The sequence below is a fragment of the Eretmochelys imbricata genome, chromosome 3 (genome assembly GCF_965152235.1).
Source record: "Eretmochelys imbricata isolate rEreImb1 chromosome 3, rEreImb1.hap1, whole genome shotgun sequence".
NCBI classification, from domain to species: Eukaryota; Metazoa; Chordata; order Testudines; family Cheloniidae; genus Eretmochelys; species Eretmochelys imbricata.
Window position 1 is genome coordinate 127,321,858 of NC_135574.1, and position 21,472 is coordinate 127,343,329.

General features: G+C 42.9%; 1 protein-coding gene across 1 annotated transcript in view; it reads left to right on the plus strand.

Annotated features, from left to right (window-relative positions):
- KIF25 (kinesin family member 25) overlaps positions 1 to 21,472 on the plus strand; it is a 72,292-nt gene that overhangs the window by 20,568 nt on the left and 30,252 nt on the right. Inside the window, 3 exon segments of the mRNA XM_077811821.1 lie at positions 5,220 to 5,323; positions 5,714 to 5,802; positions 7,615 to 7,657. Of these exon segments, the coding sequence (XP_077667947.1) occupies positions 5,220 to 5,323; positions 5,714 to 5,802; positions 7,615 to 7,657 (236 nt within the window).

A 21,472-nucleotide genomic window follows, 5' to 3' on the forward strand; every position in this document is an offset into this window, starting at 1 on the left:
TACGAATAATCCCAAATATATATATACAGTACCAGGGAAATCATATGTTACCTGTTTAACTTCATAAAATAGAGGCTCAAGCTGAAATGCTTGATAGGTAGATACCCATAGAAGAAATGTTAAAAAGCATTCCAAGTATGTCAATTGCCAGAGTCTGGTGGGTATAGAGTGAACTCAGACAGTTGTAAAATAACTGAGTAGCCCCTTATTAGATTTATTTAATCTCAGTCTGAAAACTAGACACTGCCATCTTTGCTGTGTGAAGTGTGAATAATAGTAATTCCCAAACCAGGAACAGACCCATTATTCTGTCCTTATTACCATAGTTCCCCAGTTAACATAGATGTTATCATTTTAGCAAAAAATATTGGCAGACTGACTGACAGGGGTCCTCCTGAGACTCATATATCAATCCAGCCGTTTTTGAGATGGGTGGCAAGTTTCTGAAAATTTAAGAAGACTCTTTTAACTTAATCCATCATATAGATACTGTCTGAAAAAGGCCATATTAGTGTCTGTGGACCCTGAATAGTCTTCAAAAAATGGAAGAACTAGTATTGTCAGTGCTTAGCAAGTTAGCAGTTATTAGGGTTGCCAAGTGTCCGGTTTTTGACCGGAACGCCCTGTCAAAAAGGAATCCTGGCGGCTCCAGTCAGCACTGCTGACTGGGCCGTTAAAAGTCCGGTCGGCGGTGCTGCAGGTCTAAGGCAGGCTAGTACCTACCTATCCTGGCACTGCGCTGTGCCCCAGAAGCGGGCAGCAGGTCTGGCTCCGAGACGGGGGGAGAGGTGGGCCTCACGGGGCTCCGCACGCTGTCCCCGCCCCGACCACTGGCCCTGCGGTCTCATTGGCTGGGAACTGCAGCCAGTGGGAGCTGGGGGGTGGTGGTGCCTGTGCCCGAGAGCAGCGCACAGAGCCTCCTGGCCCCTCCCACCCCGCCGCCTAGGAGCTGGACCTCCTGGCCGCTTCCAGGGCGCAGTGCCAGGACAGGTAGGGACTAGCTTGCCTTAGACCCGCAGCATCCCTGACCTGGAGCCACCCGAGGTAAGCCCATGCCCCTACCCCAGCCCTGAGCCCCCCCCCCAAAACCCAGAGCCCCCCTCCTGTACCCCAACCCCTCAGCCCCACCCCAGAACCGGCACCCCTTGCACCCTGCCCCAGACCAAAGCCCCATCTCACACCCTGATCCCCTCATCCTGCACCCCCTCCTGCACCCCAATCTCCTGCCTCAACCCGCAGCCCCATCCCGCACTCTGAATTCTGCAGCCCCACCCCCCAGCCAGGACCCGCCTCCTGCACCCCAAACCCTTAATCCCCAGAGTCTATATCCCCTCCCACACCCCAACCCCCTGCGTCAACCCGCAGCCCCCTTCCACATTCCCAATCCCTCAGCCCCACCCTGGAGCCCCCTCCTGCACCCCAAACCCTTCACCCCAGCCCAGAGCCCACACCAGCCAGAGCCCGAGCCCCCTCCCGCACTCTGAACCCCTCATTTCTGGCCCCACCTTGGAGTCTGCACCCCCAGTTAGAGTCCTCATCCCATGCCGCACCCCAATCCCCTCCCCCAGCCCAGTGAAAGTGAGTGAGGGTGGGGGAGAGCGAGCCACTGAGGGAGGGGGATGTAGTGAGCGGGGGATGGGGCCTCAGGGAATGGGGCGGGGCCTCAGGAAGGGGCAGGGCTAGGGTGTTCAGTTTTGTGTGATTAGAAAGTTAGCACCCCTAGCAGTTATGAAGGAGCAAATCTAAAGGCTGTACCTGATCAAATGAATAACTGGGGGACGAATTATTCCACCACCCCTAATAAACTATAGATAGGTTTTATGGAAGCTACAGTGCCCCAGTCTATGAATTCGCCTCCATGTCTCCTTACACAGGCTCCTCCTTCCTGTGGTGGGGAAGATGGAAGGCTTTGTGGAGCAGCTCATCCCCTAGCCCGCCCAAGTCCTGCCTCCTTCCCCGGGAGCTGAGCTCTGCACCGTGCAGGAGATGTGCATTCTCTGCATGGTCCCCGGAATCCTGCGTTTGCCCTCTTTTGCATAGCCCAGCCTCACCAGCTCTGCTGCCTGGGATGTCCCCTGCACCTCGGGGGAAGGGAAGGGGCTGGATTTGGGCCCAAATGAATGTTCTTCCCTGACTTTTCTGTGCCTTCAAAATGTTCCTTCTGAAATGAAGAACAAAACAAAAAACCTGCTACTTTAAAAGTTTGTATCAAATCACCCTCAATTTTTGTGGGGAGATTAAAAACCAAGCCAAACCTCTGCATAGTATAAAAATGCACTATCCTGAAGAGCAGTATTACAGACAGATAGAGCATCTGACAACTTATAGATAACATCTGGTTAAGACTAAAACAGTGTGCAACAAAACCAGTTACTCAGGCTGGTGCTAATCATTTAGAAAAGATAACTAATGTTTGTCCTCTTATGCAACCTTTCTTGCAAGATAACTGGAACAACATTGAAAGGACTAGTGATGTGAAGCATATTGTATCATGGCTCTCTAACCTACAAGGTAGGGGAACCATTTCCATTGGGTTTGATTGGCCTCGTTTTTAAAATTTGGACCCAGTATGGGAAGAGAAGATGGAAAATTATGACATTAACATGATGTTTGCAAACCATCACTTGTGTTCATTCTGCTTGTACAGTATACCCTTTTCCCCACCCTGTGTCTGTCTTGTCTGCTTAGATAGTAACCTTCCGGGGCAGTCTCTTACTCTGTGTTTGTACAGTGCCTAGCACAGTGGAGTCCTGATGTCAGGATGAGTTCCTAGGCACTACCATAATATGAATAATAAATAATAATAAGTAACTTCTAGAGTGGCTCACTGGGGAAACAAGCAGGAATCCCAGGAGAACACAAATAATAATGGTAACAAATGGCTAGGTACATAAACAAATAGTTCCACACAAGAAAGGTTTAATTGCCTGTTAGAAAATGGGCTTTGTGGCGTTTACATTAAAAGGGTCCATCTCTGGTGCATATAAAACCTCACAAAACATGAGCGGCATAATGGTTTATTCTTTTTGTGGGAGTGAGTGTTGGGAAAGCATGTATGAAAATACAGCTGTCAGGTGCAAGAACTTGAGGTAGGGGGTTGTGCAGTGCTTGGCTAAACATAGCTTGTTGTCGACCTTTATTTGTTTTCTGCAGATCCCAAGGAATCATCTGTCTTTTCGAAAAACCATTGTGACAAACCAGTGACCATTGTGACGAGCTAATGATTGATTTCTGTTTTCACAATTACTTTCACAACAAAAAGGGCTAGAATTTTTTTTTTTTAAACTAAAGCACAGATTAAGTGGAGCAGAGCTTGTAATATTCACCAGGCCTCTCGCAGAAGCTCACTGCACAAAGATCACCTCCAATAACTAAAACCATTTACTCTTCAGCTTGCTAAAAAAATAGTCCTAAGTGCTAGTTCTTCAAGAGAGTTAGTGTATAAAAAATCAAGAGATTTTTACATCATGCTTTAGCTATGAGGGGCTTCACTTGGAAAATCTTATGTGAGGGAGCTGTGCCAAGTGGTCAAGTTCAGGTCTGTAATGGAAAATGTCTTGCAGCCTAGCAGGGGGTCACTGTTACAATTCCATAATACAATTCCTCCTCTGTTGGTTCTCCAAGAAAATTCAAGAATTGAGTGTTGCTGTGTATATTTTAAAAATATATCTATTACTGTCTTATGTGGCCAAAGAGAGAAGTTTCTGTTTAGGCTTCCAGGGTAACACTGAACATTTTAACCTCCCCTATCATTTAGGTTTAACCCAACATTAACCCACAAATGATTGCTCAGACTAAGCCATTGTTACTAGATTTACTGAATGCAAGAAAGGGACCATTCTCCGTATAGCTCTTGGGTCTTGCCTTGCCCCTCCAGCTGACAGTTTCATGTATCCCTGGTAATTTGCACACTGGAGAGTACCTCAAGGCTGACGGGTGAGGCTTACAGATTAGGAATGGCAAAAATAATATCTGGGGAACTCCAGTATAAGACAAAGGTTGTTTAAAGTTTTCAGATTTTTAGCTTCTAGCCGGGAGTGTAAGTCACATGCTTGCCATGTTGAGATCTTAAAATTCAATATTAACTTCTTCATAAAAAGGTGAATACTGCCTAGTGGCCTTATTGCTAGTCCAACTCTACAGCCACATTCGAGGGATACCGTACTTCTACGTCACTGGACAGCTCGCTAATGTTGTGGACTTCGATTTCTTGCTGGGGTTCCTGGGAGGTTGCTTTCTCTGACAGTTTACAGGTTTTTCTCATCTGCCACATGGACCTTTCAGTGTGAATGTAATTAGGTGGAAACAAAATCATCTGTGAGGTTGGAGAGCTTTTACTCTGCTCTATACGTCCCTCTTCAGTTTGTGTGAGGAGGACTTTCATGGGATTTCAAAAGATTAAGCTTTCTATGAAATCTTAGAAATGAAGTGTACTCTGGCATTTTATAGGGAACATTTTCAGCTCTGTTTACAAGGGTTTAGCAGCACACTAAATGAGTTGCATGTCTAACTTTCTGCTTACTGTATTGAAAATTTATGCTCAACTGAAAAAGCAGAGACATGAAGTAATGACTCTTCTGCCTTCATTATATGTATAAACTCCATTTCCCAGGACAATCGGACTCCTGTTCCATCACATGTGAAGTATTTTCTCAAAATACTTCATATAATTAAAACTTGCATAAGATTTGTACTCTCCTATCTATTCGCCACTCCATGGGTATCCAAGAGCAAGTTAAAGCCTGTCTGTTCATGCTAGAACACTCCCCCATTTCCACCTTAAATCCTTAATAAACCACCCACGGTTGGAGCTGCCTCAGCGCTTTTCCTCTGCATAGGAGGGGAGTACATGCCACTATTGATGCCTAATGAATCTGCAGTAGAGGTGATTAGAATGGTAAAGATCACCACCCATTTGCTCAGTGGAAGAAAAAGCCTGTCATCACTGCAGCGTGTCTGATGTCTACCAGCTTAAACAGCTGGAGTCCCAAAATGGCCTCTGTACATTGATCTCTCACGTAGTGACAAATAGCACTGGCCTAACTGAACTGGCAGATGTGAATGATCTTTGAATGCCTTGTACGTCTAATAATTTAACATTTTCAAGGTTATGTATTTGTGCCCATAGTAACTGTGCTCCTAGTTCACTTAGGTGCTATTGAAAATCCTATTTGTATATCCCAAGAGTTTACGTTTTTAAAATGGCTTTCTTCTTCCAGCATTCCAGACAAAAGCTTTTGATCTCAAGCGGTCTTTACAGGAAGTTAACGAGCGATACCAGCAAGAAAAACAAAAGAGAAAAATACTTCACAACAGTTTAATTGTGAGTATCTATAATGATAGAACCATTGAGACCTCCTGCAATTATATGCCTAACTTCCCAGACATCATAGCTAATGAATATGCTCCTACTTGATGTATCTGACCCTTTGTCGATGTACCATATGCTTCTTTACAGAGGTACATCTGCTTTTTGCAGCAAGTCATACCATATTGTTCCTAATCAGAAATGTCTTTTAATACAGTACTTGTGCCCTTTGCTCTATAAAGGAGAATCCTTGGAGCATAACTTAATCTCCCAGTTCTCCTCCCTTGCAAACTCTTATGCATGTTCTTAAAAAGTTAAACATGTGAGTATTTGCAGGACCAGGGCCTACATGCATGTCCTCTTGTAATGGTTTGTACTAATTACATTTTTGTATTATAATCCCAGGAACTGAGGGGAAATATCAGAGTGCACTGCAGGATCCGACCCTTATTGCCTTTTGATACTGCTTTTGGACATTCAGTCTCACAAGATTGGTAGCTTACTTTTGAAATATTATTCTTTTAGTTGATGCATAAAACAAGTACAGAGAGAACAGTGCCGGGGGGGGGGGATGTGCGGGGATGTGTGTGAAAATAAATATTTTTTCGGTTTTTTGGGAGGACTGCAATCTTACTATAAAATATATATTGTAAAGGTATTGTCAATATTGGCTTCCTTCTCCTATCAAATTGATAATGTGACATTAGAGAAGGAAATCTCACACTTTTCTGTTGCTCAATAAAATATCCATGTGTTGTTTTGTGATACTGTGGGCCAGACTCACACCTATTTATGTTGGCAGTAATTCCATTTACTTCCCTGGAGTAGAGTCATCTTCTTACACTACTGGGGAATTTGGTCCTATAACTCCAGCTCATTATGCAATCACTTGTAATTGCCAATGTATTTTGGGGTGGAAGAGGAAAGGCAGGATTAGGTTTGAGTAAGTAAGAAGCAGGAAATTGCTTAGATGGCTAAAGGAAAAGAAGGGAGGAATTAAAATAGCAAGCAAGAGATAGAAAAAAGAGCTATGTGTGTGGCTAAACACCAACCACACTATGATCTTCCGAGATCAAGAAATGACTGTCCTTAGAAACCACAATTTAAAACCTTTAATTTGGGAGGAAGGGTGAGAGAGAGAATGAGCCCTAAGGTATAAAGGTGATCCCAAAGGCCCAGCGTGTAAGAGGTCACAGAAAGAACCTGGGTCCACTGCCTATTTCATGGCTGATCTGCAATAGGGGCTATAAAAGCACAGGGGAAGCAGCCAGGATGGTTGCTCAGATGAGTTTGTGTCCTCTCCTCCTCCCCTTATTGAAAGCTGCAAAGACCTCTGTTTGTTAGTAGGTGCAAAGTTGCTTGTTTTGAATTTTTCTGTTAATAAAACTAGTCATTTGGAAAGGGCCTTGGGTTTACCAGTAGTTTGGAGCTTTATTTTACCTTCTCTGCTTGTTGTATCTACCTGTTAGCTTAGAATATATTTGAAAAGCCTATTTATTTTTGCCAACTCTGTTCAAAATATAGTCATTTTAAGTATTAAAAAAAAAAACTTATTCAGGAAATTTCCAGGAGCCTGATGAGGAAATTTTGTATAATGTATGCTTTTTGTACCTGTAAGGGACCTGATCACTGTTTGTGTACCCTCTGAAATATTAATACATTTAGCTGCAGAATTACACTGGAGAACGAAATAGATAATGCCACACAAATGATCACTAAGCCTAACTTGTCTTAATGTGCTGGAACAGTGTTCAAACAATGTATGAAAACTAAGGGTCCAATCCTGCAAACACTTACAAGCATGAGTAAATTTACACACATCAGTAGTCCCAGTCAGTTTTGGACTAGCAGTATATGTAAAATCATTTGTCAACAAGTGTTTGGAGGATCAGATCAAATACTTTAAAAGAAAGTGTTTAGTTGAATTTACTAATGTCGAATCTGCTAAGCAAACTCTTACCAAACAGCCCTTGTTTTTATATTGCCATTAGAGTTTCTGCATCATTAAAATGGTTTGCATATAGTTTTATTCTTAATTTGTTTATTGTAAATTTGCTTGTTTAAATAAGCTCATTTACTGTGATTAATTGCAATGTAATACTATATTTGTTAATAAAAAAGTATGTAGTTACTTTATGGTTATGATATTTCCACAAAAGTAGTGAAAATTCCAAGAAATTCCTTTTCCAGATTTCATTCTTGACGTTGTTTAGATAATTACATAGTTCACAGACATTCTGAGCGTTCACATTTTTCTGAGATGAATGAACAAATGATTTTGTTTCTCTCTCCCCCAACCCCAATAGGCACAGAAAGCTTTCAGAAAAAGTGGCACATGCTACTGATGATGTGAGTATATTTAATAATGAAAGTATATTCAGAATCAGGAACAAATTTAATGATAATAGAAAAGAGACAAAAGAAGTGGAAATGTCTAATGCACTTCTGAATGAGAAGGGGGCAGTCCATTGTTTTTCTGCCTGCTGTTTCTTCACATGCAAAATAATTTGGTTTGAGTAATAAGCAGTAAAAACAAAATGTAAATTGTTGTAGTATTCCATTTCTAGTGACTAGTTCTGTGTCCTGCTATCCAGGAGACCCACGTTGAGGAACAATTTCAAAGTTATATATAGATTTCATACAGTCTACCAACCTAACAAATGACTGTTTCACTACTGATCAATATGGATCATCCATCAGGAAGCATCCCACTCCTGTGGCTTTGTGGGTAGAGCCTGAATAGAGTTTCACCACTTTTTCCCCTCCAATTTGATCGGTGAGCATTTTTTATCCCAAAGCATTTTAGCCCAACATGATTTATCAGCACAGCACAAAACAGTGAGCTTTATTCTGCTCTCAGTTACGCTGAAGTACAACTGGAACTCCATTGCAACTAATTCTTCTCTCATTTATCCTGATCGCATGCCAATGTAACTCCATTGACTTTGTTGAATTATGTTTGACTTACGGTGGTGTAAGTGAAATCAGAAAAAGGGTCAGTGGTGTTATTCCCGCTTTACACGGGTGTAGCTGAGAGTAGAATATGGTCCATTGTTTTTGTTTGGGTCCCAAATAAACAGAAGATCCTGATCATTGTTAAGACATCGGCAGATGAGTTATGGACATATTTAAATAGCTGTTTAGGGTCCCAGAAGACACTTCCTTCCAGTTAAGACCCATGTTAACGTATCCTGGAACTAACATTGTCCCTTTAATAGCGTATTCATATGCTGGTTTCTTTAGTGTAAAAGTAAAAGTGATCTAGGCAGATATTTATGGAACAGTGGAACAGACAGAGTGAGCAGCAGAACTCCACAGCTCCTCTAGAGAAACTAGGATGTGTGCTCTATTGTGCAGTATGTTCTCAGACATGTTGTTAAGAATACCACAGGTGTCACACTGCTACATATAACATTCGTTAACCAAAGGTCAGTCATGTTCTCTACCAGCAGTGCACTCCCATAACAGGCTGGAAGTGTTTACCTGAAACAACCCACCCTGCTAACAGATGCTGATCCTTCTGGGAAAAGCATCATCATAGGTTTTCTGAATCAGTGACTAGCTCATTAGCAGGGGATCTCATCGAATCATAGAAGATTAGGGTTGGAAGAGACCTCAGGCAATCATCTAGTCCAACCCCCTGCGCAAAGCCGGATCAACCCCAACTAAATCATTCCAGCCAGGGCTTTGTCAAGCCGGGCCTTAAAAACCTCTAAGGATGGAGATTCCATCGCCTCCCTAGGTAACCCATTCCAGTGCTTCACCACCTCCTAGTGAAATAGTTTTTCCTAATATCCAACCTAGACCTCCCCCACTGCAACTTGAGACCATTGCTCCTTGTTCTGTCATCTGCTGCTCTGTCCTGGCTTTTGATGAACTTTATGGTGCTGATGGTCTGAGGCCTGGGTTCATCTGGTGCAGCCATGGAGGGGATCAGGCCTTGTCTATGTTTGTAATATTCAGACTGCTCCAGATTTCCTGCTGTCCTGTCGAGCTGCTTGTGCCCATTGTAACTATTTTTTAAAATGTCAGACCCTTTTCATTTTTATTATTACAACATAGCTTGTGGATCAGGATTGAAATATGATATCCAAAGAGTTAGCACAATCACCTACAAAATATTATATTCAAGCATGTTAAAGGGGCCTGTCTTAAATCCATGAGAGTAAGGAGAATGGGTATCGATGACATTCCAGTATTAATTGATGCCCTTACCAAGAAATAAAATTTAAAAGTTGTGAGCTGAGGATGGAGTGTTAATTCAAGTTTTAGCCTTAATTTTCTAAGCTGCTATAGTTTTCAATCAGATGCTCTGTGTTATGTATATGGTATATAAGTGTGGAGCCAAATTTCCTTTTGTTAGGGTAGTGCTTAGAATGCAATTGAAAAGTTTCCAAAGTATCACATGCATTTAAATCTTCCTAACTATGGCTGTACTAGATGGTCCCCAGTGGCCTAGAATGGACTCTTAGATTAACACAATTAGGAAGCTAATGATATATATGAAGAATTGGCTAGAAAGAATAAATGTTAGGAAATAAATAGTTCCAAGAACATAATTGTGTAGATAGTACTGTTGCTGCCATGACTTTCAGATTGTACTGTAGAATGCAATGCCCATTTATGAGCTATCAGGTTTCAATGTGTCAAGAAAACCTATGTAGATAATTGGTGGATTATATACAGGCTAATTTATAACCATTTACTTATATCAAGGCCTAGGTTTTAGTTCATATAGTGGATCACTGACTTTCTAAACTCCAATGGGCCAAACTGTTCTTATACTTAAAAATCCTTATGAAAGATCACAGGAACAGGGTTATATGCAAGGGCCCGGTTTTAAAATGAAATTTCTGAGAAGCTGTGCTTTGTCTTCCTAAAGGACTTTGTCAACTTGAATTTTTTTTTATTTTAAAATTTACTCATTTTAAACACTCCAGTTCTGATCACACATCCTGACATTTTTATATATATATATATATATTTTTTTTTTTTTTAAGAAAATTTGGGTTTTCTGCTTCCTTGTTGATGTTGATAGGGGACTTTTCAGCTAAAGAGACAGTGAATATAAAGGGGGAAATATAATTGACTATACACAATTAATTGTCAACTGCACAAAGTAAACAAACTTGAGAAAAAAAATTTCATCAACTTCTTTCAATTCTAGTAGTCTAGGCGTTATGTGTAACTAGAGTAGTTATGCAGTTTTTCAGACAGAAACATGATTTTTTTTTGAGTTGATGGTGCCTCTTTCATTGCAGCCTGAATACCTTTTGTTTTTGGAAATGATTTAGCCATTCCCGTGACAGATATTTGTAACTTAAATGAGTTTGGGCAAGACAAGGGAGACACTCCTTGCTCCTGATATAGGTACTGAGTTGAATAGTTCTCTTTTTTAAATTGATAGGCTGTAATTATGACTGCCTTTCAGGACTTTTTGCTCATCTCTGACGATCCTGAAGGTACAGGTTACAGGTAAGGACAAAAGTCCTAGCTAGACTTCAAACTCAGTTGTTCTGAGGATACTCAGGTGATTAGAGCATCATATTGAATGTTAATACTCCTGGGCTCTATTCTCTGCTCTGTTATTGATGCCTCAGTTTCCCCATCTGCTAAAGGGATATAGTAGTATCTATCACACAAGGATGTTATAATGCTATTGTGTGTACCATAAACTTATTGTAGATACAATGATGAGGTACTCTAATAGTGCAAAATATGATTATTTATTGCATATTCCTCCTCCCTCTCTGCAAGGCCCTGTCAAACTGGCACTAGAAGCACATTAGCCAGAACCATATTGAATAATGGATCTTGCTAGCAAGAGGCTAGCAGTGTTTCCTAGACCATTGTAGGTAGGGCCTAATCATGTTATAAAATATTTCACAAAATTGTGCTTATAGCATGGTTAGGCACTTGTCTATGCTTTTCTCATTAGAGCCCATCTGCAGTACAAATACCGGTGTGTTGGGGGACCAAGTCACAAGACAGTTCTCCTACATAGTAAAATATAGTTTGGTCTTACAGATGGACTCTAACTATGTTTTGACCATGTCCCTGAACTGTGCTAGAACTTTAGATATGTCATGATTCTGTCCTGTCTCCGCTGCAAGACTGAGCTGTGTTTTAACCATGACAAAGGGGGACAGTTCCATTGCAACCCTGTCCCAACACAGATATATCTATAGCGGTAGGTGGACTCTTTCTACCTACCTATCAAGAACTGTGTTGAATAAGGTTTTGCGTAATGCAGATTAAACTGTAGTATAGGCAACGCTGAAACTTGGCCAAAATGACCTTGGATTTGGGAAGGAGGTAAGAGGGATTGAGTCTGTTCAGAGAAGAGTAAAATTCAAGTAACTTCCATCCTGTTTATTTAGGGATTCTTATAATTAAATCTGGAAAAGAGGCAAGTGATCTTTTTTACAGTCTTGTATGTCTTGTCTTCAGAGTCATTATTTCAAACCCAAAATCTAAAAAGGGTTTAGGTTTTTATTGGCTGTACAGCACAGTATTTATTTTCAATTTCTGAGCTAATTCAAGATTTTAAAGCCTTAGATTACATCTATAAATAAAATCATTTTCATATGGAGAATCTGGCTATTGCATCAGGGCTCCAGGGTGACTGTCTCCAAGGTATTTTCTTGTTTAATTTCTTATTTAATTCAAATCTGTTGGCTTGTGAGATTTGAAAGAGCATATGTCTGGGTTTTCAGATTTTCTCATTCAACATTTGGTTGGCAAGGCTGCTTCTATGTTTTCATGTGGTAAGCCTAACTGTTCAACTGAACAGTAACAACGACTTATCTTGAAGCTGGCGGTGTGGGGATGGCAGTTGCTTATTGTGGACTCTCTTTAGTAGAGGTTATCCATCTTTTTGAGCTTTGGAAGGATGTAGGTATTGGCTGTGCACCAGGTTGACCTAACTGTGGGACAGATCAACACCAATGAGCATCCCCAAAGTTGTATAGCAGCTTGGGTGAAAGGGAGTTTCTATAAATGAGGCTATTACTTTATGCACTCTGCAACTTCTTATCCTCTACTTGTCCCTGTCTCTCACTGAGAATATTCTGCCTGTGGGAGTGACTAGTGTATTGGGTCTGCAGAGAGGAGAGAGCAACTAGTACTCCTGGGGGATTACTGCGCAAACGCAGAATTAATGTCCCCCACAGATTTTTTCCCCTACAGAATAATTGATTCTGATGGGGCGGTGAAGGGAAACTGCATTTACACGTTTCGGCCACCAGTGGCTGATGTGGCCCCAGAAGAGAAGGCAGCTGGCTCACGGGCTGGAGCAGCTAGCTGCAGAGAGGGAGGGGGCAGAGGCTACCTTCCTCACAGTGCCCTCTGTACAGGGCCAGGTGAAGAGGCATGGAATATGGCAGGGAGGGACAGAACAGGGCTCATGGGGCTGCTGGGGGGCACAGGCTGGGGTTCAGAAGGGCTAGTGGGGGGAACAGACGGGGCAGGGACACAGGAGCTAGTGGGGTGACAACATTGATCCAGGGACTGAATGGGAGTCGGGGTGCAGGGCCACATGGGAGAGGGGAAGTGCAGGGACATATGGAGATGGGAGCTGCACTTAGCTGAATAGGGAGTGGGGGTGCAGGGGGACAGGGGCAGCCATGCCTGGCTGAGTGGGAAGTGGGGGTGCAGGGGGACAGGGGCAGCCATTCCTGGCTGAATGGGAGAGGCTAGGGGTCAGACAGGGTCTGCATGGTGGAAGGCTCCACAACTTCCTAATAATCCCTTTCCCACTCCTCCCCCCAAAAAAACACCTCTTTCATACTTCTCCCACCCACATCCAAAACCCTTCAGGTTCACTCCCAGGCTCCTTCCCAGCAATTACTTCCTCTCAGCTCCTCCATTGGGAAGGATACAGCACGAATAAATCCTGAACTTGGTTGTCATACTAAGATGATGTTGATTCCATAGCCGTTGTAAATGGCCCATGGCAGATGCTGTGATGCCAATCCAATGGAGAACCTCCATGTAAGAATTGGAGGAGCTGGTATGTATAGAACCAAGATAGCAAAAACTGGAAACTGATTTGATGGTTTCGTTGTTCAAAGCGATAGGAATTTCAGGTGGACCTGGTCCTAGATTTTGCAGTTTTGTCTTTGACCATGAAACATGGAGACCAATCTTTGCTGACTCCTCCTCTGTATGCTAGAGTGCCTCACGAACCCTGTCGGGGCTCTGTACTAAAAGAACAATGTCATCAGTTTAGTCAAGGTCTGTGAGCAAGAGATCACCAATCTCAATGCCTATGGACCTGACGGAATGCTGCATTATGAAATCCATTGCCCGACAAAAGAGTGCAGGGGCCAGAACATAACCCTGCCTAACACCAGATACCGATTTAAAAGGCACTGACATCTGGTTCCCCAGACGAACACTGGCAGTGGTTCCATTATGCAGCTCTCTAATCAAGTCCAGCAGAGTGGTAGGGACACCTACCCCCTTTAAGGCCTTCCATAACACAACACGGTCTACTGAATCAAATGCAGCCTAAAGATCAACATATGCTATGTACAGGGGCTTCCTGGACTCGCAATGTATCTCTGACAACAAGCGAAGGGCCAAAATGGTGTCTAATGTGGACCTGTTCCTCGTAAAGCCTGACTGTTGGGGACGACGCTTCCGATTTAGCAAAGGCTCCAGGCATGCCAGCAAAACATACGCAAACACCTTCCCTGGAACGGAGAGCAAGGTGATCAGCCTATAGCTCTTACATTCGCTGCGCGGTCCCTTGCCCTTATAGAGTGAGATCACAATACCGTCCTTCCATGCAGTTGGCAGGGTTCCAGTTCTCCACACCAGACGAAAGATGGCCAGAAGTGATTCTGCTACAGGATCAATAGCACATTTTAGCAGCTCTGAGGGAATGCCATTAGCACCAGCTGCACATCTGTTTTTCAGTTTAGAGGTGGCACACTTCACTTCATCCAGTGTTGGTGCATCAATACAAATATCTGGATCCGGAACCGCAATGACTGCCAGATCATCTAGCTCTGAACAAGCAGCAGCTGGAGGATGGTTCAGGACACTGTGATAATGTTCCACCCAGCGCGAGAGAATGTCATCATCCGATTTACATGGATGGCCTTGGCTGTCATTCAGGATGCCGTTTGTAGTGACTATCTCTTGACCACTGAGGTTGCAAATGGCGCAGAATGCTGGCTTCAAGTCGCCCCTGGCTAAGCCAAATTTGACATCATCTGCCACTTGGTTATAATATGCCTTGCGATCGCAGAGTGCCAGGGTGTTAAATTTTTGCTTCAGCTGATTATGAGTGCGCTTATGACCATGCTGGTGGGCTACGGCCTTCAATTTAATTATCTGGAAAGCCTCCTCCGATAACCGTGGTCGGCATGCTGGATGTCTATAGCCAATCGTCTGCTCAGCAGATTGGTTGAGGGTAGAAGTGAACAGGGACCAGTCAACCTCCATGTTGTCTGGCAGATTAGCTAGAGCAGAGAATCTGTTGCTGACGTGGATACAAAAACTGTTGGCTAAACCTGGCACACGGAGTGAGTCGATGTCAAACTTCTTCATCATCACAGAGGGCTTACCTGCTCGTTGGAGTATCAACACCATATGGACGACCATTAGATGGTGATTTGTGTTCGCTGCGCATTTTGCCCCATGATATACTCTACAGGAGACGAAGAGATGCCTATTTAATGTAATGATGTGGTCCAACTCCTTCTGAGTGACGCCATCATGAGAGATCCATGACATCTGGCATGTGCGTCGCTGCTTGAACCATGGCCCAAGAATGGAAAGATTCTGGGAGATACAGAAATGTAAGCTAGTGGCGAGACTTATCACTGGGTGTTCCTGAACCATAATAACCAATGACCTGCTTAAACCCAGTTCTCAGGGAGCCAGTAACTGCATTTAGGTCTCCCAGGATCGTGAGATTATCATGTGGAGGGACTGTGCATACTGGATGTTCCAATTGATCGTAGAAATGATCTTTAACTGAGTCAACAGATTCCTCTGTCGGCGCATAGACTACTATGAGTGAGGTAACTGTGCCGAAGTTTAAGACATGCAGTAAGTAAACAAGGAGACCCAAGCATCTAGGTTGTCAGGAAAGACTTGGCCTTGCTACCCCATATAAATGGTTGGGGCTGCCAGAATACAGAAGTAAAGAATCTTCCACCTCATGACGTCCGTGATCTATTGGCCTTGCTTCGGTTAGTCCTGTGATTGATGTACCAAGACGGTCCATTTTGCATGAGACAGCGACCTGATGATCATGCCTGTGAAGAGTTGCAACATTCTGAGTTGCAATTTTGGTGGACTGTTGGAGATACCAGATACACTTGGATGCATTGTCATAATGTACTGCAGACTTGCCAGCTGACATCAGAGGATGCGTGTCCCCAGAAGGCTTTGGCACAAACCCGTCATGTTTGCACCAAGGGGAGATGACATCAACAAGGCATCTACAGCTGAAAGTAAGGCAGGGGCTTTAACCCTGGTGCTGAATACTAGGTTATTCATGGTCAAAAAAACAAGAGTGAATGATTATCCCAGGAAATACCTTGTCCCATTAGGATGAGACAGAAGTGCAGTCGTGGGACCCTTTTCCTGGTCTACCAGTACTAGCTCCACGCTGTGTGACCCAAGCTGTTGAGTCTTTCTGACTCACCTCGGGTAGCTAGGTGCAGCTGCTGCCCTGCATCTTCGCTGCCTGTGTTAGCCATCATTTTCAGGGTTCACATTGGATCTGTCCACCTCGCATAATGCCTAAGGTAATATTTTGCACAAGCTTTCATCGCTGATAGCATAGCTCCAACGAACAATCCCCTACTTCAGATGTTACACCCCCCCACCACGATGAGGTACAGGTCAGACGGGGTGGGGGAGGCTGTATCCTTCCCATGCTGTTGTACGGCTGCAAAACATGGACACTACGCCGCACAGACTGGACAAAGCTGGAGGCTTTCCACACAAAATATGAATGTCGTATAATGGCCATAAAGTGGAATGACTTCATCCGTAATGCAGATGTTTATGGTCATTTGGGTCTACAGACTACTGGGGCCATTGTCCGCAGGCGGCGCCTTACACTTTTCAGACATGTCACAAGGATGCCACAAGATGTTCCAGTGAACGCCTTTCTCCAGGTGGCTTGTAACATCTGGGATGAAATTCCACCAACCAAGGAGTGGAGGCGGCCCAGAGGCAGACCCCCTATTATGGGTTCATCAAGTCTGTTTCGATGTTGGACTCTGAGGCCATCAAGCCTTTGCGGTTGTGAGGAACGGACCAAATGGCGAACACTTGCTACAGCCAACTATCTGGCTAAGCACTGAAGAAAAAGAAGCTCCTCCATTACCCCTGACTCCGCCAAGCCTTTGCACTGCTTCTTAGGGCTGTGGGAAATGTGCTTCTGTATTGTTGTTTAAATGAATTATTACTCAAAGTTCTGTATTAATATGCCTAGTAAGGAATCTATTTGTCAAAAAAAAAATTCGAAAAGACATACATGCTGACAGTTTTTTTGAAATAAATTACCAAAATAATTGAAACTGGCATCATTATATTGTGTTATTTTGGCAAATAAAATATGCAGAATTTTAAAATATTGGGTGCAGAATTTAATTTTTTTGGCACAGAATTCCCCCAGGAGTGAACTGGGTGCCTATTTTTCTCTGTTAAATCACTTTTAAAACTTCTTCTTTTTTGGGGTGTTCAAGAGGAGATGGTTGGTGAGAGAGAGCCTTTCTTCCAGTAACAAAGATGATGCAGAGGGACTCCTATTGTTTTTTGGGAATAGTACTGAGTGAATGTAAATTTTCAGCCCAATAGGAACCTTCTCTTCCTAGGTGACAACTCTGTTATGGGTCTGTCAGACCCAGAGACTTCATCTTTGGTCCTCACAAGTCATTTAAATTTCTTTCCTTGGTTCTCTGAATTTCACTTAGCCAGAGCTCCTCACATTGGTGTGTCAGGGGCAGACTGAGAATATTTATTATTAAGGCTACGATTTAGTCATGGAGCTCACGACAGTCACGGATTCTGTGATTTTACCGGACCTCCGTGACTGTTTCAGCTGTCAGCAGCTGGAGCTGGGGCTATGCTCCCCACATAGCCCCACAGTGGGGTCTGCCGCCAGGGCCGTGCGCCCCTGCCCCATGGTGGGGGCTGCGGCTGTGCGCCTCTGTCGAGGCTTGTACAGTTATTTTTAGTAAAAGTCACGGTCTTTGTGAATTTTGTTTGTTGCCTGTGACCTGTCCGTGACTTTTACTAAAAATAACGGTGACAAAATCTTAGCCTTATTTACCGTGTAACCTGACATCATTTCCATGAGCCTAATTGCCATAATGGCATTTGGACTGGGAGGAGTCTGTGACTGCCACTAGAAGAGGAAGCACTCTTGGATGGCTGTATAATACAACTGTAGGTATTTCGTGGCCACTACTAACAGGGAAATTGCTCCGTCTGGATAGGGAGTAACCTCCATAGTTGTGTATCTAGAGAAACCTGCAGAGCTGCTGTTGGCCAGCAGTAATGGAAGCTGTCTTAAGCCATACTAAGCCCCTAAAGAAGGAAGCTTACCATACATTCCCCTATCAAAACCTCTGCCCACAAACACATTTTTCCTTCCTATGCTAAACAAGTGGGATTTTTTTCTCTTTCATTACTTATATTGGAAGGAAACTGGTCTGAAAATAGATTTCCATTTCTGAATCAGAAAATATTTTCATAAATCCACTGCCCCACCTCACACCCCTGACTTTCGCTCCACAACTTGTTGGTTTATTTTTCTGTAACAACTCCACCTTTCTTCTCTCTACATTTGTCAGGTACACCAGCTCCCACTGATTTATATCTCCACCACCGTTTATATCTCCTCTAAATTTGCCCAATATATTGTCCATCCTAGGTTAGTTGAATCTACAGGGTGAGTTTGGTGTAGGTAAATCAGCAATGGTACACCAATACTTGTCTTCCTTGAGGAAGCAGGACTTGTAAATTCAACATAAGAAATTCAGGCATCTGCGGTGTTGTTCTCCCTGATTTATTAGCCACCTGTGTGCTGGGCATATTATTATGTAGAGACATTGGTTCAATGGTATAGCCCATCATTCAGAGTATTGGGAGCACACTCAGCCACTGGTTTGAGTTGTTATTTGAAAGGTATTAATGTTACCCCTCCAAGTTAGTTTTCTGATTCTGTGTTATTGGAAACATAGTAGACTTTTCTTCTGCACTCCAGTAAAATATAATAAAATCTGAGGTAGCTATGAAACTCCTTGGCATCGGATGAGTTGTCATTAAAAATATTTTATGTGCCACCCCTTGAGCTGTTGGGGGAAATACTGTAAATCTTTGTGATTGTACTTTATTTTTGTTTGCAGTTAAAAACACATTTGAGGAGAGCAGAAAAGCACTCCAGGATTTGAGTTATGCCAAGGTGCTGTGTTTGCACTCTGCCTAGGCTTTAAAGAGCCACTGACACTTGCAAAAACTACTACATAATACATTTAGAAATTGTATTTTACTCAAGTCTCATTGAACGCCAGCAATTTTACTATGTCCCTTTTCTCCACTGTGGATTACCATGATATTTCTATGTAATTTCATCTGCAGTTCAATTGTGGGCACAAAAATATGAGTAAATAATCAGGCCCAGAAGTGGCATTTTGCATATATGGTCTTCTATCTGAATGAGAGTACCACCTGCAGTTAAAATAGTTAAGAGGGCAACTACAAAAGGTATTGATTCTTATTATTTAAGATAGAGCTGGTTGAACTGTAGGGGGAAAAAAAGTTCTGAAAACATTTTCCTATGTAAGTTTTTGAACAGTTAAAATCTTCTGACTGGCTCAACCCCTGTTTATAAACTGATCGCTGGCAACAGTCATGAAGAACATTATTGCTCTTTATTATTATTATTTGTATGGTGGTAGTCTCTAGGAACCCCACTCATGGACCAGTACCCCATTGTACAAGGCGCTGTACTTTCAACACAGAACAAAAAGATTGCTCTTGCCCAAGAGAGTATACAATCTAAGTAAGAGTTTACAATCTAAGCAATTAGCTGCATTATGGAAATTTTGTGCTTTTTCTCTGACACATCAAGAATTGGTGAATGCTGGAAACAGGATATAAGGGCAGGTCTCCAATTACAATGCTGTGGCGCAGTTGCGCTGCTGCAGTGCTTCAGTGAAAACACAGCATATGCCGACAAGAGCTTCTCTCGTTGGCATAGGTACTTTACCTTCCCATGAGGCGGTAGCTATGTCAACAGGAGAAGTCCTCCCGTCAATATAGCACTGTCTACACCAGGGGTTAGGTTGGTATAACTACATCGTTCAGGGTGTGGATTTTCCACACCCTGAGTGGCATAGTACCGACACAAGTTCCTAATGAAAACAAAGCCTGAGACCAGGTGGTCTTTTCTAGTATGATAATTCCTAAATTCATGCTGTATGTTGAAACTTTAAACACAGTAGACATTTCTTGAGACAAGGTGGGTGAGGTGCTATCTTTTATTGGACCAACTTCTGTTGGTGAGAGAGACAAGCTTTTGAGCTTACACAGAGCTCTTCTTCAGGTCTGGGAAAGGTACTCAGAGTGTCACCTTTGCAGTAACAGGACAAAAAAGGGGGGTTGGGGTTACAGATTGTTGTAATGAGCCATAAATCCAGTATCTTTAAAAATATGATTTTTAGTGTCTAGAAAAGGTATGAATTTAAGCTCCCACACTCGTCTTTTGAAGGTGCTGTGCAGATTTCCTTTGAGGACAGAGTCTGAGAGGTCAGATATGGAATGATCATTTTGTGAAGAGTGTTGTCCATGGGTGATACGGTGTTTTTGTTTTTTATCATCTTTCTGTGTGAGTTCATTCAAGAGTGTAGTGATTGTCTGGTTTCACCAAATAGTAGGTGTTGGGGCATTTGGCTCACTGGATGAGGTACATCACATAGAATCATAGAACTGGAAGGGACCTCGAGAGGTCATCTAGTCCAGTCCCCTGCACTCAAGGCAGGACTAAGTATTATCTAGGTCATCCCTGACAGGTGTTTGTCCAACCTGCTCTTAAAAATCCCCAATGATGGAGATTCCACCACCTCCTTAGGCAATTTATTCTGGTGTTTAACCACTCTGATAGTTAGGAAGTTTTTCCTAATGTCCAGCCTAAACCTTTCTTGCTGCAATTTAAGCCCACTGCTTCTTGTCCTCAGAGGTTAAGAAGAACAATTTTTCTCCCTCCTCCTTGTAACAACCTTTTATGTACTTGAAAATTATCATGTCCCCCCTCAGTCTTCTCTTCTCCAGACTAAACAAACCCAATGTTTTCAATCTTCCCTCATATGTCATGTTTTCTAAACCTTTAACCATTTTTGTTCCTCTTCTCTGGACTTTCTCCAATTTGTCTACATCTTTCCTGAAATGTGGCACCCAGAACTGGACACAATACTCCAGTTGAGGCCTAATCAGCGCGGAGTAGAGCGAAAGAATTACTTCTCGTTTCTTGCTTACAGTACTCCTGCTAATACATCCCAGAATGATGTTTGCTTTTTTTGCAACAGCGTGACACTGTTGACTCATATTTAGCTTGTGATCCACTATGACCCCCAGATCCCTTTCCGCAGTACTCCTTCCTAGGCAGTCATTTCCCATTTTATATGTGTGCAACTTATTGTTCTTCCTAAGTGGAGTACTTTGCATTTGTTCTTACTGAATTTCATCCTATTTACTTCAGACCATTTCTCCAGTTTGTCCAGATCATTTTGAATTTTAATCCTATCCTCCAAAGCACTTTCAACCCCTCCCAGCTTGGTATCATCTGCAAACTTTATAAGTGTACTCTCTATGCCATTATCTAAATCATTGATGAAGATATTGAACAGAACCGGATCCAGAACCGATCCCTGCGGGACCCCACTCGTTACACCCTTCCAGCTTTGACTATGAATCACTGACAACTATTCTCTGGGAACGATTTTCCAGGAGTTATGCACCCACCTTATAGTAGCTCCATCTAGGTTGTATTTCCCTAGTTTGTTTATGAGAAGGTCATGCGAGACAGTATCAAAAGCCTTACTAAAGTCAAGATGTACCCGCATCTACCGCTTCCCCCCATCCACAAGGCTTGTTACCCTGTCATAGAAAGTTATCAGGTTGGTTTGACATGAC